This window comes from Ascaphus truei, chromosome 12 (assembly GCF_040206685.1).
Source record: "Ascaphus truei isolate aAscTru1 chromosome 12, aAscTru1.hap1, whole genome shotgun sequence".
In the NCBI taxonomy this organism is placed as follows: Eukaryota; Metazoa; Chordata; class Amphibia; order Anura; family Ascaphidae; genus Ascaphus; species Ascaphus truei.
This window is the reverse complement of record NC_134494.1, coordinates 21051255-21068395: the sequence shown is the minus strand read 5'-3', so window position 1 is coordinate 21068395 and position 17141 is coordinate 21051255. Positions and strand designations below refer to the sequence as shown.

Sequence of the window (17141 nt, the reverse complement as noted above, 5' to 3'; positions counted from 1 at the left end):
CATGGGGACCCCCAACATCCAATGGGGCACCATGCCAGGAGAAGTGGAGCAGCGCCTCCAGCAGAGAAGCGGGCGCTGAGCACTGGGCCGGCCTCCGAATGATAAACCATGTGAAGAGCAACATTCTGCAGACCTTCAGCAGGGAAGGCTAAAGGCGAAATGTTCTGCAGATCTCTAGCCTGGGAGCGAATGAAGGAGCTATGTTCTGCAGGTTGCACGGGGTCTGGGGGAGAGGTGTTACACGCAGTGTCCAGCCCCCTCCCTCAGGCTGAGTGGTGGTGGGGGGGGAGCAGTGACGTCAGACGTGCCCTATAAAAGTCCCCGAGCCTGGAGCAGGTGCACAGAACACACGTCCAAGAGAGTCGCGATGCCGACCCCAAACATCTCCGGCTCTGCAGGGAAGAGCTTCCGACGGGCTGTGTCCGAGCTCGACCCCAAACAAGCCGAGGCCATCCTGGTAAGGCGCGTTCAGATTGCAAGCTCTTGGGCTCGGTATACTGCCAGCTAAATCATTCCTAGATTGTAGAAGCTGTGAGGTAATTTTATTCGGGTGACTGATTCGGGTGTACACATGTAAGGTGTTTTGTCCTGTGTTCAAACAATAAGGCATCCTGGGGTATGTGGCATCTGATGGTAATCTACTTCAGAAGTGCCTTATTGCCTGCGATACTAATTTAAGGAGGTACAGGGCCACTGCCGAGGCAACAGGGTACTTAGGGGGCAGGGCTACTGAAAATGAATGTTAGAGGGCCATTGAGGGTGCAATAAGGCACTCAGGAGCTAGGTTACTGCGATACGATGTTACAGGGTCACTGAGGATGCAATAAGGCACTCAGGAGCTAGGTTACTGCGATACGATGTTACAGGGTCACTGAGGGTGCAATAAGGCACTCAGGAGCTAGGTTACTGTGATACGATGTTACAGGGTCACTGAGGCAATAAGGCACTCAGGACCTGTTTCACTGAAACAGGATGTCATAGTGTCATGAACATATGTACGGATCGTATAGTGGTACAAAGGATCGCTATTCAAGTAAACTCCCTAGTTACAGACCCTTGCCAGTGCTGCCACATTTATTGTTTGATTTTTCTCTCCATCAACCACCTATGACAGGTCAGTCACCCCCAACGGGAGGGGTATGGAGAGGGATAGTAAGCAATGGGGCAGCAGATATAAATATTGGAGGGCTCCTATAATATATATATATATATATATATATATTGTAAGGTATCTAAAGTGCCTTTAAATTCTTGTACTTTATTAACCTTTTCGCTGCCATAGGGGCTGCAAAACAATGCATCGCGAAAGGTTTAACAGAGACGAGTGTGACATTTGGGGACATGCTCAGCACTGCTGCATACTGCGGCTTGTTCATAGTTAGACAAGGCGTGTCCTGCAGTGCGGAGATGGCCCCTCAGGCAGGGAAGTGAGGAGAGGAAATGGGATTAGTTAAATGAAACAATTCCAATGTCCCCTCTTCCATCTCCTCCTCCTCCACGGTCTGCTGATTTCCCTGAGTGCGTGCCTCTCTCTGACTCCCCGTGCCTCTCTCTGACTCCCTGTGCCTCTCTCTGACTCCCTGTGCCTCTCTCTGACTCCCTGTGCCTCTCTCTGACTCCCAGTGCCTCTCTCTGACTCCCTGTGCCTCTCTCTGACTCCCTGTGCCTCTCTCTGACTCCCTGTGCCTCTCTCTGACTCCCTGTGCCTCTCTCTGACTCCCCGTGCCTCTCTCTGACTCCCCGTGCCTCTCTCTGACTCCCAGTGCCTCTCTCTGACTCCCTGTGCCTCTCTCTGACTCCCTGTGCCTCTCTCTGACTCCCTGTGCCTCTCTCTGACTCCCTGTGCCTCTCTCTGACTCCCTGTGCCTCTCTCTGACTCCCTGTGCCTCTCTCTGACGCCCTGTGCCTCTCTCTGACTCCCCGTGCCTCTCTCTGACTCCCCGTGCCTCTCTCTGACTCCCCGTGCCTCTCTCTGACTCCCCGTGCCTCTCTCTGACTCCCAGTGCCTCTCTCTGACTCCCTGTGCCTCTCTCTGACTCCCTGTGCCTCTCTCTGACTCCCTGTGCCTCTCTCTGACTCCCTGTGCCTCTCTCTGACTCCCTGTGCCTCTCTCTGACTCCCTGTGCCTCTCTCTGACTCCCTGTGCCTCTCTCTGACTCCCTGTGCCTCTCTCTGACTCCCTGTGCCTCTCTCTGACGCCCTGTGCCTCTCTCTGACTCCCTGTGCCTCTCTCTGACTCCCTGTGCCATCCTCTCAGTGCCTCTCTCTGACTCCCTGTGCCTCTCTCTGACCCCCGTGTCTCTCTCTGACTCCCTGTGCCTCTCTCTGACTCCCAGTGCCTCTCTCTAACTCCCTGTGCCTCTCTCTGACTCCCTGTGCCTCTCTCTGACTCCCTGTGCCTCTCTCTGACTCCCTGTGCCTCTCTCTGACTCCGTGCTCTCTCTGACTCCCAGTGCCTCTCTCTGACTCCGTGCTCTCTCTGACTCCCAGTGCCTCTCTCTGACTCCCTGTGCCTCTCTCTGACCCCTGTGCCTCTCTCTGACTCCCAGTGCCTCTCTCTGACTCCCTGTGCCTCTCTCTGACTCCCTGTGTCTCTCTCTGACTCCCTGTGCCTCTCTCTGACTCCCTGTGCCTCTCTCTGACTCCCTGTGCCTCTCTCTGACCACTGTGTCTCTCTCTGACTCCCAGTGCCTCTCTCTGACTCCCTGTGCCTCTCTCTGATTCCCTGTGCCTCTCTCTGACTCCCTGTGCCTCTCTCTGACTCCCTGTGCCATCCTCTCAGTGCCTCTCTCTGATTCCCTGTGCCTCTCTCTGATTCCCTGTGCCTCTCTCTGACTCCATGTGCCTCTCTCTGACTCCGTGTCTCTCTCTGACTCCCTGTGCCTCTCTCTGACTCCGTGTCTCTCTCTGACTCCCTGTGCCTCTCTCTGATCCCCTGTACCATCCTCTCAGTGCCTCTCTCTGACTCCCTGTGCCTCTCTCTGTCTCTGTGCCATTGTCTCAGTGCCTCTCTCTGACTCCCTGTGCCTCTCTGACTCCCTCACCCTGTGCCTCTCTTGCTGTGACGCCCTGTGCCTTTATCTCCATGTGTTTCTGTCTCTCTCTATGTGAATCCCTGTGCCTCTCTGTTACCCCATCTGGCCCTTTGTGACTCACTGTGCCTCTCTCATTGTGACTCACTGTGCCTCTCTCATTGTGGCTCACTGTGCCTCTCTCATTGTGGTTCACTGTGCCTCTCTCATTGTGACTCTCTGTGCCTCACTCACTGTGCCTCTCTCATTGTGACTCACTGTGCCTCTCTCATTGTGACTCACTGTGCCTCTCATTGTGACTCACTGTGCCCCTCTCATTGTGACTCACTGTGCCGCCTCTCTCATTGTGACTCGCTGTGTCTCTCTCATTGTGACTCGCTGTGCCTCTCATTGTGACTCGCTGTGCCTCTCATTGTGACTCGCTGTGCCTCTCTCATTGTGACTCCCTGTGCCTCTCTGTTCTCCCCACCCGCTCCCCTCTCTGTTCTCCCCTCTCTGTGCCGATACCCCGCCCCCCTCTTTGTGCTCCCCACCCCGCTCCCCTCTCTGTGCTCCCCAACCCGCTCCCCTCTCTGTGCTCCCCACCCAGCTCCCCCCTCTGTGCTCCCCACCCCCCTCTCTGTGCTCCCCACCCCGCTCCCCTCTCTGAGCTCCCCACCCTGCTCCCACTCTTTGTGCTCCCCACCCCGCTCCCCTCTCTTTGCTCCCCACCCAGCTCCCCCCTCTGTGCTCCCCACCCCCTCTCTGTGCTCCCCACCCCGCTCCCCTCTCTGTGCTCCCCACCCCGCTCCCCTCTCTGTGCTCCCCCACCCCGCTCCCCTCTCTTTGCTCCCCACCCAGCTCCCCCCTCTGTGCTCCCCACCCCCCTCTCTGTGCTCCCCACCCCGCTCCCCTCTCTGAGCTCCCCACCCCGCTCCCCTCTCTGTTCTCCCCACCCCGCTCCCATCTCTGTGCTCCCCCACCCCGCTCCCGTCTCTGTGCTCCCCCACCCCGCTCTCCTCTCTGTGCTCCCCACCCCGCTCCCCTCTCTGTGCTCCCCACCCAGCTCCCCCCTCTGTGCTCCCCACCCCCCTCTCTGTGCTCCCCACCCCGCTCCCCTCTGTTATCCCCACCCCGCTCCCCTCTCTGTGCTCCCCCACCCCGCTCCCCTCTCTGTGCTCCCCACCCCGCTCCCCTCTCTGTGCTCCCCACCCCGCTCCCCTCTCTGTGCTCCTCACCCAGCTCCCCCCTCTGTGCTCCCCACCCCCCTCTCTGTGCTCCCCACCCCGCTCCCCTCTCTGTTCTCCCCACCCCGCTCCCCTCTCTGTGCTCCCCCACCCCGCTCCCCTCTCTGTGCTCCCCACCCCTCTCCCCTCTCTGTGCTCCCCACCCCGCTCCCCTCTCTGTGCTCCCCACCCCGCTCCCCTCTCTGTGCTCCCCACCCAGCTCCCCCCTCTGTGCTCCCCACCCCCCTCTCTGTGCTCCCCACCCCGCTCCCCTCTCTGTTCTCCCCACCCCGCTCCCCTCTCTGTGCTCCCCACCCTGCTCCCCTCTCTGTGCTCCCCACCCCGCTCCCCTCTGTGCTCCCCACCCCGCTCCCCTCTCTGTGCTCCCCACCCCGCTCCCCTCTCTGTGCTCCCCACCCAGCTCCCGCCTCTGTGCTCCCCACCCCCCTCTCTGTGCTCCCCACCCCACCCCCCTCTCTGTGCTCCCCACCCCGCTCCCCTCTCTGTTCTCCCCACCCCGCTCCCCTCTCTGTGCTCCCCACCCCGCTCCCCTTTCTGTGCTCCCCACCCCGCTCCCCTCTGTGCTCCCCACCCCACTCTCCTCTCTGTGCTCCCCCACCCCGCTCTGTGCTCTGCACCCCCCCCCGCTCCCCTCGCTGTGCTCCCCATCACACTCCCCCACCCCCCTCTGTGCTCCCCACCCCCCTCTCTGTGCTCCCCACCCCGCTCCCCTCTCTGTTCTCCCCACCCCGCTCCCCTCTCTGTGCTCCCCACCCCTCTCCCCTCTCTGTGCTCCCCACCCCGCTCCCCTCTCTGTGCTCCCCACCCCGCTCCCCTCTCTGTGCTCCCCACCCAGCTCCCCCCTCTGTGCTCCCCACCCCGCTCACCCCTCTGTGCTCCCCACCCCGCTCCCCTCTCTGTTCTCCCCACCCCGCTCCCCTCTCTGTGCTCCCCACCCCGCTCCCCTCTCTGTGCTCCCCACCCCGCTCACCCCTCTGTGCTCCCCACCCCGCTCCCCTCTCTGTGCTCCCCACCCCGCTCCCCTCTCTGTGCTCCCCACCCCGCTCCCCTCTGTGCTCCCCACCCCGCTCCCCTCTCTGTGCTCCCCACCCCGCTCCCCTCTCTGTGCTCCCCACCCCGCTCCCCTCTGTGCTCCCCACCCCGCTCCCCTCTGTGCTCCCCACCCCGCTCTCCTCTCTGTGCTCCCCCACCCCGCTCTGTGCTCTGCACCCCCCCCGCTCTCCTCTCTGTGCTCCCCACCCCCCTCTCTGTGCTCCCCACCCCGCTCCCCTCTCTGTTCTCCCCACCCCGCTCCCCTCTCTGTGCTCCCCACCCAGCTCCCCTCTCTGTGCTCCCCACCCCGCTCCCCTCTGTGCTCCCCACCCCGCTCCCCCCTCTGTGCTCCCCACCCCGCTCCCCTCTCTGTTCTCCCCACCCCGCTCCCCTCTCTGTGCTCTCCACCCCGCTCCCCTCTCTGTGCTCCCCACCCCGCTCCCCTCTGTGCTCCCCACCCCGCTCTCCTCTCTGTGCTCCCCCACCCCGCTCTGTGCTCTGCACCCCCCCCGCTCCCCTCGCTGTGCTCCCCATCACGCTCCCCCACCCCGCTCTGTGCTCCGCACTCCCCCCCTCTGTGCTCCCCTCCCCCCTCTGTGCTCCCCACTCCATCCCCCTCTGCGCTCCCCACCCCGCCCCCCTCTGCACTCCCCACCCCGCCCCCCTCTGCGCTCCCAACCCCACCACCCCTAATCTGTGTTCACAACCCATTACCCTCTCTGGGATGTCACCCCGCTCCCCTTTCTCTCCATGTCAGTGCACACCGGCTGTCCCCCCTTTATCCACTTCGTGCACACAGGCTTCTCCCCTTTATCCACTTCGTGCACACAGGCTGCTCCCCTTCTGATCACTGTAAGTGGAACTATTGATCTGAGTTGTTATGTCTGATCGTTCCCTGTCGCACTGATTGTCACCTCTCAGTGCCTCATCCTTGCACCCACCCCCCCCCTCCTCAACTGCCCCTCACTTACACCAGTAAAGGTATTATTAACCGCTTAACTGCTATTGAAGCAGCAATGCACTGCAAAGTAGTATATCTACAACAAGCAGTGTATCTGCAACAAGCAGTGTATCTGCAACAAGCAGTGTATCTAAAACCCTCTTTGAAATAGTGCCATTCGGTGCGAAACGCGTGGGAGGATTTCTTTTTTGTCTTGTTTGGATTTCCAATATGTCCTGTACTGAGTTCCTGTGACATTTGTTGCCAGCTGCGACTCCGCACGCTATCGATTTTCTAGAACATGCTGCTGGCCCCTGCAAATTAACAGGCTGTAGTATAGAGCTGCACAGAGCATGACTGCACACATCACTCCTCAAGGTCCTTTCCTTATAATGGAGCACTCTGATCAGTACAACTGCTAAACTTGTTGAATGCTCTCTAACCTTGCCCAAGCATTCTACTTTTATACAGGGCAAGAGGTCACTAGCTGTCGTCAGTGTGTCTTGGCTGCAGAGCTGACTCTCTGTGGGATGTTACTGTCCGTGTGTCTCGGCTGCAGAGCTGACTCTGTGGGATGTTACTGTGTCTTGGCTGCAGAGCTGACTCTCTGTGGGATGTCTGTGTGTCTTGGCTGCAGAGCTGACTCTCTGTGGGATGTTACTCTCCGTGTGTCTTGGCTGCAGAGCTGACTCTCTGTGGGATGTTACTGTCCGTGTGTCTTGGCTACAGAGCTGACTCTCTGTGTGAGGTTACTGTCAGTGTGTCTTGGCTACAGAGCTGACTCTCTGTGGGATGTTACTGTCCGTGTGTCTTGGCTGCAGAGCTGACTCTGTGGGATGTTACTGTCCGTGCGTCTTGGCTGCAGAGCTGACTCTCTGTGGGATGTTACTGTCCGTGTCTTGGCTGCAGAGCTGACTCTCTGTGGGAGGTTACTGTCCGTGTGTCTTGGCTGCAGAGCTGACTCTCTGTGGGATGTCTGTGTCTTGGCTGCAGAGCTGACTCTGTGGGATGTTACTGTCTGTGTGTCTTGGCTGCAGAGCTGACTCTCTGTGGGATGTTACTCTCCGTGTGTCTTGGCTGCAGAGCTGACTCTCTGTGGGATGTTACTGTCCGTGTGTCTTGGCTACAGAGCTGACTCTCTGTGGGATGTTACTGTCCGTGTGTCTTGGCTGCAGAGCTGACTCTGTGGGATGTTACTGTCCGTGCGTCTTGGCTGCAGAGCTGACTCTCTGTGGGAGGTTACTGTCCGTGTGTCTTGGCTGCAGAGCTGACTCTCTGTGGGATGTTACTGTCCGTGTGTCTCGGCTGCAGAGCTGACTCTGTGGGATGTTACTGTGTCTTGGCTGCAGAGCTGACTCTCTGTGGGATGTCTGTGTGTCTTGGCTGCAGAGCTGACTCTGTGGCATGTTACTGTCTGTGTGTCTTGGCTGCAGAGCTGACTCTCTGTGGGATGTTACTGTCCGTGTCTTGGCTGCAGAGCTGACTCTCTGTGGGAGGTTACTGTCCGTGTGTCTTGGCTGCAGAGCTGACTCTCTGTGGGATGTCTGTGTCTTGGCTGCAGAGCTGACTCTGTGGGATGTTACTGTCTGTGTGTCTTGGCTGCAGAGCTGACTCTCTGTGGGATGTTACTGTCCGTGTGTCTTGGCTGCAGAGCTGACTCTCTGTGGGATGTTACTGTCCGTGTGTCTTGGCTGCAGAGCTGACTCTCTGTGGGATGTGTGTGTGTCTTGGCTGCAGAGCTGACTCTCTGTGGGATCTTACTGTGTCTTGGCTGCAGAGCTGACTCTCTGTGGGATGTTACTCTCCGTGTGTCTTGGCTGCAGAGCTGACTCTCTGTGGGATGTTACTGTCAGTGTGTCTTGGCTGCAGGGTTGACTCTCTGTGGGATGTTACTGTCAGTGTGTCTTGGCTGCAGAGCTGACTCTCTGTGGGATCTTACTGTGTCTTGGCTGCAGAGCTGACTCTCTGTGGGATGTTACTGTCAGTGTGTCTTGGCTGCAGGGTTGACTCTCTGTGGGATGTTACTGTCTGTGCGTCTTGGCTGCAGAGCTGACTCTCTGTGGGATGTTACTGTCCGTGTGTCTCGGCTGCAGAGCTGACTCTGTGGGATGTTACTGTGTCTTGGCTGCAGAGCTGACTCTCTGTGGGATGTCTGTGTGTCTTGGCTGCAGAGCTGACTCTGTGGGATGTTACTGTCTGTGTGTCTTGGCTGCAGAGCTGACTCTCTGTGGGATGTTACTCTCCGTGTGTCTTGGCTGCAGAGCTGACTCTCTGTGGGATGTTACTGTCCGTGTGTCTTGGCTACAGAGCTGACTCTCTGTGGGATGTTGCTGTCCGTGTGTCTTGGCTGCAGAGCTGACTCTCTGTGGGATGTTACTGTCCGTGTCTTGGCTGCAGAGCTGACTCTCTGTGGGAGGTTACTGTCCGTGTGTCTTGGCTGCAGAGCTGACTCTCTGTGGGATGTGTGTGTGTCTTGGCTGCAGAGCTGACTCTCTGTGGGATCTTACTGTGTCTTGGCTGCAGAGCTGACTCTCTGTGGGATGTTACTCTCCGTGTGTCTTGGCTGCAGAGCTGACTCTCTGTGGGATGTTACTGTCAGTGTGTCTTGGCTGCAGGGTTGACTCTCTGTGGGATGTTACTGTCAGTGTGTCTTGGCTGCAGAGCTGACTCTCTGTGGGATCTTACTGTGTCTTGGCTGCAGAGCTGACTCTCTGTGGGATGTTACTGTCCGTGTGTCTTGGCTGCAGGGTTGACTCTCTGTGGGATGTTACTGTCCGTGTGTCTTGGCTGCAGAGCTGACTCTCTGTGGGATGTTACTGTCCGTGTGTCTTGGCTGCAGAGCTGACTCTCTGTGGGATGTTACTGTCAGTGTGTCTTGGCTGCAGAGCTGACTCTCTGTGGGATGTTACTGTCAGTGTGTCTTGGCTGCAGGGTTGACTCTCTGTGGGATGTTACTGTCCGTGTGTCTTGGCTGCAGAGCTGACTCTCCGTGGGATGTTACTGTCAGTGTGTCTTGGCTGCAGGGTTGACTCTCTGTGGGATGTTACTGTCCGTGTGTCTTGGCTGCAGAGCTGACTCTCTGTGGGATGTTACTGTCCGTGTGTCTTGGCTGCAGAGCTGACTCTCTGTGGGATGTTACTGTCAGTGTGTCTTGGCTGCAGAGCTGACTCTCTGTGGGATGTTACTGTCAGTGTGTCTTGGCTGCAGAGCTGACTCTGTGGGATGTTACTGTCAGTGTGTCTTGGCTGCAGGGTTGACTCTCTGTGTGAGGTTACTGTCCGTGTGTCTTGGCTGCAGAGCTGACTCTCTGTGGAATGTTACTGTCCGTGTGTCTTGGCTGCAGAGCTGACTCTCTGTGGGATGTTACTGTCCGTGTGTCTTGGCTGCAGAGCTGACTCTCCGTGGGATGTTACTGTCAGTGTGTCTTGGCTGCAGGGTTGACTCTCTGTGGGATGTTACTGTCCGTGTGTCTTGGCTGCAGAGCTGACTCTCTGTGGGATGTTACTGTCCGTGTGTCTCGGCTGCAGAGCTGACTCTGTGGGATGTTACTGTCTGTGTCTTGGCTGCAGAGCTGTCTCTCTGTGGGATGTTACTGTCTGTGTGTCTTGGCTGCAGAGCTGACTCTCTGTGGGATATTACTGTGTCTTGGCTGCAGAGCTGACTCTCTGTGGGATGTTACTGTCTGTGTGTGTGTTGGCTGCAGAGCTGTCTCTCTGTGGGATGTTACTGTCTGTGCGTCTTGGCTGCAGAGCTGACTCTCTGTGGGATGTTACTGTCTGTGTGTCTTGGCTGCAGAGCTGACTCTCTGTGGGATGTTACTGACTGTGCGTCTTGGCTGCAGAGCTGACTCTCTGCGGGATGTTACTGTCAGTGTGTCTCGGCTTCAGAGCTGACTCTGTGGGATGTTACTCTCCGTGTGTCTTGGCTGCAGAGCTGACTCTCTGTGGGATGTTACTGTCCGTGTGTCTTGGCTGCAGAGCTGACTCTCTGTGGGATGTTACTGTCCGTGTGTCTTGGCTGCAGGGTTGACTCTCTGTGGGATGTTACTGTCCGTGTGTCTTGGCTGCAGAGCTGACTCTCTGTGGGATGTTACTGTCCGTGTGTCTTGGCTGCAGAGCTGACTCTCTGTGGGATGTTACTGTCCGTGTGTCTCGGCTGCAGAGCTGACTCTCTGTGGGATCTTACTGTGTCTTGGCTGCAGAGCTGACTCTCTGTGGGATGTTACTGTCTGTGTGTGTGTTGGCTGCAGAGCTGTCTCTCTGTGGGATGTTACTGTCTGTGCGTCTTGGCTGCAGAGCTGACTCTCTGTGGGATGTTACTGTCTGTGTGTCTTGGCTGCAGAGCTGACTCTCTGTGGGATGTTACTGTCTGTGCGTCTTGGCTGCAGAGCTGACTCTCTGTGGGATGTTACTGTCCGTGTGTCTTGGCTGCAGAGCTGACTCTCTGTGGGATGTTACTGTCCGTGCGTCTTGGCTGCAGAGCTGACTCTCTGTGGGATGTGTCTGTGTGTCTCGGCTGCAGAGCTGACTCTCTGTGGGATGTTACTGTCCGTGTGTCTTGGCTGCAGAGCTGACTCTCTGTGGGAGGTTACTGTCCGTGTGTCTTGGCTGCAGAGCTGACTCTCTGTGGGAGGTTACTGTCCGTGTGTCTTGGCTGCAGAGCTGACTCTCTGTGGGAGGTTACTGTCCGTGTGTCTTGGCTGCAGAGCTGACTCTCTGTGTGAGGTTACCGTCCGTGTCTTGGAAAAAGACAACCCTACACCCAGTATTACAAGCACACATATAACCCCTCCCTCACATTCACAATGTAGCTAAAACCTGTCACTTTTTCCTCCGCAACATTGCACAGATACGCCCTTTCCTCTGTCACTCCACTGACAACACTTTAACACAGGCCCTCATTCTCTCCCATCTCAACTACTGTAACCTTCTACTGTCCGGCCTTCCTGCCTCTCACCTGTCTCCCCGGCAATCTATCCTAAACGCTGCTACAGTAAAATCACTTTACTCTTTCCTAAATCTGTCTCTGCGTCTCCCCTGCTGAAATCCCTCTCCTGGCTTCCTATCAAATCCCGTATTACTTACAAAATTCTCCTCATCTGAAAAGCTACTGTATACACTCTTCTGCCCCTCCTTACATCTCAGCCCTAATTTCTCGCTATACACCTGCCCGACTCTTGCATTCTGCTCAAGGATGTCTTCTCTCTACCCTTTTTGTATCTAAAGCCCTCTCCCACCTAAAACCTTTTTCACTGACTGCCCCACACCTCTGGAATGCTCTTCCCCTCAATACCCGATTAGCCCCCTCGCTATCCACCTTTAAGGCCCACCTTAACACAACTCTTTAACCAAGCATATGAGTGGCTCCGTTGGCTGATACTATACATCTCATACGACCTTGGCCCCCTGCAGACGCACTTACCAGAACGCCCTCCTACTGTCTCTGTACGTTCTTCCTACTTACCAATTAGATTGTAAGCTCTTCGGGGCAGGGACTCCTTTTTTCTATTGTTACTTTTATTCCCATGATGTGTTATATTATGTCACGTGTGTTGCTGCTGTAAAGCGCCATGTACATAAATGGTGTTATATAAATAAAGGCATGCATACATAGAGAAAGGGGTCAGGTGGGGAGAGAAGAGATGCAACTCGCTGTGCCCCTCTCTCTCTCTGTGACTCCCTGTGCCCCGCTCTCTCTCTGTGACTTCCTGAGCCACTCTCTCTCTCTGTGACTCCCTGTGCCCCTCTCTCTCTCTGTGACTCCCTGTGCCCCTCTCTCTCTCTGTGACTTACTGTGCCCCGCTCTCTTTCTGTGACTTCCTGTGCCCCTCTCTCTCTCTGTGACTCCCTGTGCCCCTCTCTCTCTGTGACTCCCTGTGCCCCGCTCTCTTTCTGTGACTCCCTGTGCCCCTCTCTCTCTGTGACTCCCTGTGCCCCTCTCTCTCTGTGACTCCCTGTGCCCCTCTCTCTCTCTGACTCCCTGTGCCCCTCTCTCTCTCTGTGACTCCCTGTGCCCCTCTCTCTCTGTGACTCCCTGTGCCCCTCTCTCTCTCTGTGACTCCCTGTCCCCCTCTCTCTCTGTGACTCCCTCTGCCCCCCTCTTTGTGACTTCCTCTGCCGCCCTCTTTGTGACTCTTTGTCCCCCTCTTTCTTTCTGTGACTCCCTGTCCCTCTTTTTTTCTGTGACTCCCTGTGCCCCGCTCCCTTTGTGACTCCCTGTCCCCCGCTCTCTTTCTGTGAATCCCTGTGCCCCGCTCCCTTTGTGACTCCCTGTCCCCCGCTCTCTTTCTGTGAATCCCTGTGCCCCGCTCCCTTTGTGACTCCCTGTCTCCCGCTCTCTTTCTGTGACTCCCTGTGCCCCTCTCTCTTTCTCTGACTCCCTCTGTGACTCCCTGCCCCCTCTCTCTTTCTGTGACTCCCTGTGCCCCTCTCTCTTTCTGTGACTCCCTGTGCCCCGTTCTCTTTCTGTGACTCCCTGTGCCCCTCTCTCTTTGTGACTCCCTGTGCCCCGCTCTCTTTCTGTGACTCCCTGTGCCCCTCTCTCTTTCTGTGACTCCCTGTGCCCCTCTCTCTTTCTGTGACTCCCTGTGCCCCGCTCTCTTTCTGTGACTCCCTATGTCTCTCTCTTCTTTAGTCTACCCGCTTCCTAGGCAGGAGGCAGAGTTTGATAGAAGATGCTCGGAAGGACAGGGAGGCTGCTGCTGCAGAGGCTGCAGATTGCACAGAGTCCCTGGTGTTTGAGGAGAAGGACGGCAAAGCCACAGTTAATCTGCTTTTCTCCCTCAAGGGGAACAAGCCCTCCTCTTTATCACGCACACTCAAAGTGTTTGAGGTAAGTCCTTTCTCCCGTAGGGGCAGCAGTGGCAGTATGTCCCTCCCACTGCAAGAGGACCTGCAGGTAATCCAGTCACAGACCCATCCGATGCCCGTTTAAACAGGCGGTCCTCGCTATCCGTCGTCTCGCTTTACCACGAACGGATTATCCAACGCGGCACAATGCAACCCACGGCCATGGAACGGATTATCCGACGTGGCACAATGCAATCCACGGCCACGGAACGGATTATCCGACGGCGGAACGGATTATCCGACGTGGCACGGATTATCCGACGTGGCACAAAGCAATCCACGAAACGGATTATCCGACGGGGCACAGATTATCCGACGTGGTACAAAGCAATCCACGGCCACGGAACGGACTATCCGACGGCCGAATGGATTAACCGACGCTTGGCGCTGCCCGTGATCATGGGATCCGCTTTACGTTTTCAGTACCCGATGCTCGTTTCCGGAACTGATTCAGTCGGATAACCGAGGGCCACATGTAATATAAAGATGTATACAAATGTACATTACCATTCAGCAGGGCAATATACTGGACACCTAACAAGCTCCTATTGAACCCCCAAAATAACCACAACATATATATAAGCATACGAGTGTCACAGAGGAGTGCTACTGAGCATGGCAATATATATTTAAAACCAGAGACAGAACATAAAACACAGACAGAGCTCAGTTTTAGCACATCCAGTGATACTCATACACGGTACAGTGCCTATTAATATATGTATTAATATCTATTATCTAAATATCTATAAAGTTCTAAGTCTGATTGAAGCCTTTATTAACCTGTACATTACCAGGAAAAGCACTCTGTATTAGAGTTGTCACAACCATCCTGCAAGCAAACAAGTTCCCCTGTGTGGAAGATGCTATGGAGTGAGCCCTTAACCATTTAAATGTGGGAGGGGGTGAGCTTCAATTAAGTAGGAGGTTGCCACCCTCCAATCAGCCAAGACTAGCTGAAACACAATTGTGAAATATACTGGACACCTAACAAGCTCCTATTGAACCCCAAAAATAACCACAACATATATATAAGCATATGAGTGTCACAGAGGAGTGCTACTGAGCATGGCAATATATATTTAGACTTTAGACTAAGAACTTTGCAACTAATATTGACAGATTTACTATAAATCATTCTTCCTGTTATTACACAGGTTATTAAGAATTTATATTAGCGTTAGGGACCCCTGAATTGTGGTCTGCCGTGCAGTTGGCTCAGGGGCTTACAACAATTTTGGCCAAGAATGTTAAACTAAAAGACCATTTTACATAATAGATATTTATACATATATATTTAGGCACTGTACCGTGTATGAGTATCACTGGATGTGCTAAAACTGAGCTCTGTCTGTGTTTTATGTTCTGTCTCTGGTTTTAAACATTCAGCAGGGCAGCAAGAAAGAGGCGGCACTCAGAAGTGTACTGAAAAACGTTCAGATCCCACACAGGGATCTTCTTCTTCGGGTTGTGCAACCCCAGGAAGATCCCTCCGTGGGATAGAAACGTCGATCTTACTGTATGTGTCTGTTATCTATTATCTATATATATATAAAAATGAAAATTGTTTGATTGTTAGTAGATGTGGGGATTCTCATTGGTCCGTCAGTCCGCCCGCACATGCCCCGCCTCCCCCACGGCTCTCATTGGCCAAGAGGTATGCTGACATCACGGACACACCTACTACACTGTGACACACACAGACACACACAAATACTGCCACAGAGTCTCACCCCTGCAGACTCACCATACCCCATGGGACTGTCACCCGAGACTCTGAAGCCTAAACTGAGCCCTCAGCATAGCCTCGGACACTCTCTCCCTGCGGACTCACCCTACACCCCTGGGATCACCCCTGCGGAGTCACCCACCGACCTTGGTAACTGTAAACCACTTTCCAACCCGGTCTCTCCCTGCGCCCTTTACTATCCTCTCCACCTCCTCAATCATCATGCCCCACAAGACCGTCACTCCGCGCTCAGCATGACGATTACTGCGCTCCACCTCTCTGATGTCCACCCCCCCTCTTACCCGTCCACGCCACTAGCTCATGGCAGCTTCACACTCCCCCCGCCTTCCCGCCCGCTCCACGCTCAGCAGTCCGCTGTCCCTGCTTACCCATACTAAATATGCCCCACAAGATCATCACCCTCTCGCCCGCTCTCCCCGCTTACTCTGGGAAAATGTCCGCTTCCCCCACACGCTCCGCGCTCAGCAGGCCGCTTACCTTCCCGCATCGTCGGCACCGTTACTCTGCAAAAATGTCCAAGTCACTGTCTCCCACCCACTGTCATTCACCCACCCACCCATCGTCATTCACCCACCCACCGTCATTCACCCACCCACATTCAATATTCACTCACCCACCATCCCACTGTCATTCACCCACCCACCCACTGTCATTCACCCACCCACTGTCATTCACCCACCCACCCACTGTCATTCGAATGTCATTCACCCAGCCAATGTCATTCACCCAGCCACTCACCGTCATTCACCCGCCCACCCACCGTTATTCACCCACCCACCGTCATTCAACCATCATTCACCCACCCAGTCACTGTCATTCACCCACCCAGTCACTGTCATTCACCCACCCAGTCACTGTCATTCACCCACCCACTCACCCACCCACTGTCATTCACCCACCCAGACAGGCAGTCACATGTCTTTTGTTGAAAATATAAAAATAAACAGGTTGCATTGTAATGTTTTTTCTGTATCACAATAAGAAAACAGTTAAGTAAAAGTTGCGCGCTAAAAGATATTTTTTCGTGGCAGGTGCGCTATGGGTTCGGGGGGGGGGGAGTACGCTATGGGTTGGGGGAGGGGGTCCTGCTCCTTTCATTTGTCCCGGGCCCCATGATTTCTGTTGGCGCCCTGACGCTTACTGTAGCAAAATGTACGCTTCTCCCACACGCTCCGCGCTCACCAGGCTGCTTACCTTCCCGCCCGATACGCACCAAAATGGCCGCCTTCCACCACGCTCAGCCCCCAACAACCCCTTCAACGCACGCTTACTGTTGCAAAATTTTCTTTTATCCATTTACATTTATACTTACTTCTGAGTGCTGCCTCTTTCTTGCTGCCCTGCTGGATGGTAATGTACATTTTTGAATTGGAGTGCTTGCTGTTCTCTTTACATACATACATACATACATACATACATACATACATACATCTCAGATGCTGTGTCCAGGTTTCTGTGTGTGAGATGCTCTGTGCTGGAATTTGTGTGGGAGAGATGCTCTGCACAGCACATGAATCTGTGTGTGTGAGATGCTCTGCACAGATCCCTGTGTGTGAGATGCTCTGCGGAGGTCCGTGTGTGGGTGAGATGCTTTGCGCATGTCGCTGTGTGGGTGAGATGCTCTGCGGAGGTCCGTGTGTGGGTGAGATGCTTTCCGCATGTCGCTGTGTGGGTGAGATGCTTTGCCCGGTCCCTGTGTGGGTGCGATGCTCTGCACAGATCCCTGTGTGTATGAGATGCTCTGCGCTGGTAGCTGTGTGAGATGCTCCATGCATGTCCCTGTGTGGGTGCGATGCTTTGCACAGGTCCCTGTGTGCGTGAGATGCTCTGCGCTGGTAGCTATGTGAGATGCTCTGTGCAGGTCCCTGTGTGGGTGCGATGCTCTGCACAGGTCCCTGTGTGGGTAAGATGCTCTGCGCAGGTCCCTGTGTGCATGAGATGCTCTGCGCAGCTCCCTGCGTGCGATGCTCTGCACTGGTAGCTGTGTGAGTGCGATGCTTTGCGCTGGTAGCTGTGTGAGTGCGATGCTCTGCGCTGGTAGCTGTGTGAGTGAGATGCTCTGCGCTGGTAGCTGTGTGAGTGAGATGCTCTGCGCTGGTAGCTGTGTGAGTGCGATGCTCTGCGCTGGTAGCTGTGTGAGTGCGATGCTCTGCGCTGGTAGCTGTGTGAGTGAGATGCTCTGCGCTGGTAGCTGTGTGAGTGTGATGCTCTGCGCTGGTAGCTGTGTGAGTGCGATGCTCTGCGCTGGTAGCTGTGAGTGCGATGCTCTGCGCTGGTAGCTGTGTGAGTGAGATGCTCTGCGCTGGTAGCTGT

The 17141-nt window shown here is 55.5% G+C and overlaps 1 protein-coding gene across 1 annotated transcript in view; it reads left to right on the top strand.

The window, feature by feature from the left end:
* The first annotated feature begins 354 nt into the window (after positions 1–354).
* The window catches only part of TH (tyrosine hydroxylase), a 73120-nt gene continuing 56333 nt past the window's right edge, over positions 355–17141 (top strand). Inside the window, exons 1-2 of the mRNA XM_075566914.1 lie at positions 355–457; positions 12864–13061. Coding sequence (XP_075423029.1) covers positions 368–457; positions 12864–13061 — 288 coding nt within the window. The 5' untranslated portion in view covers positions 355–367. The remainder of the gene's footprint in view (positions 458–12863; positions 13062–17141) is intronic.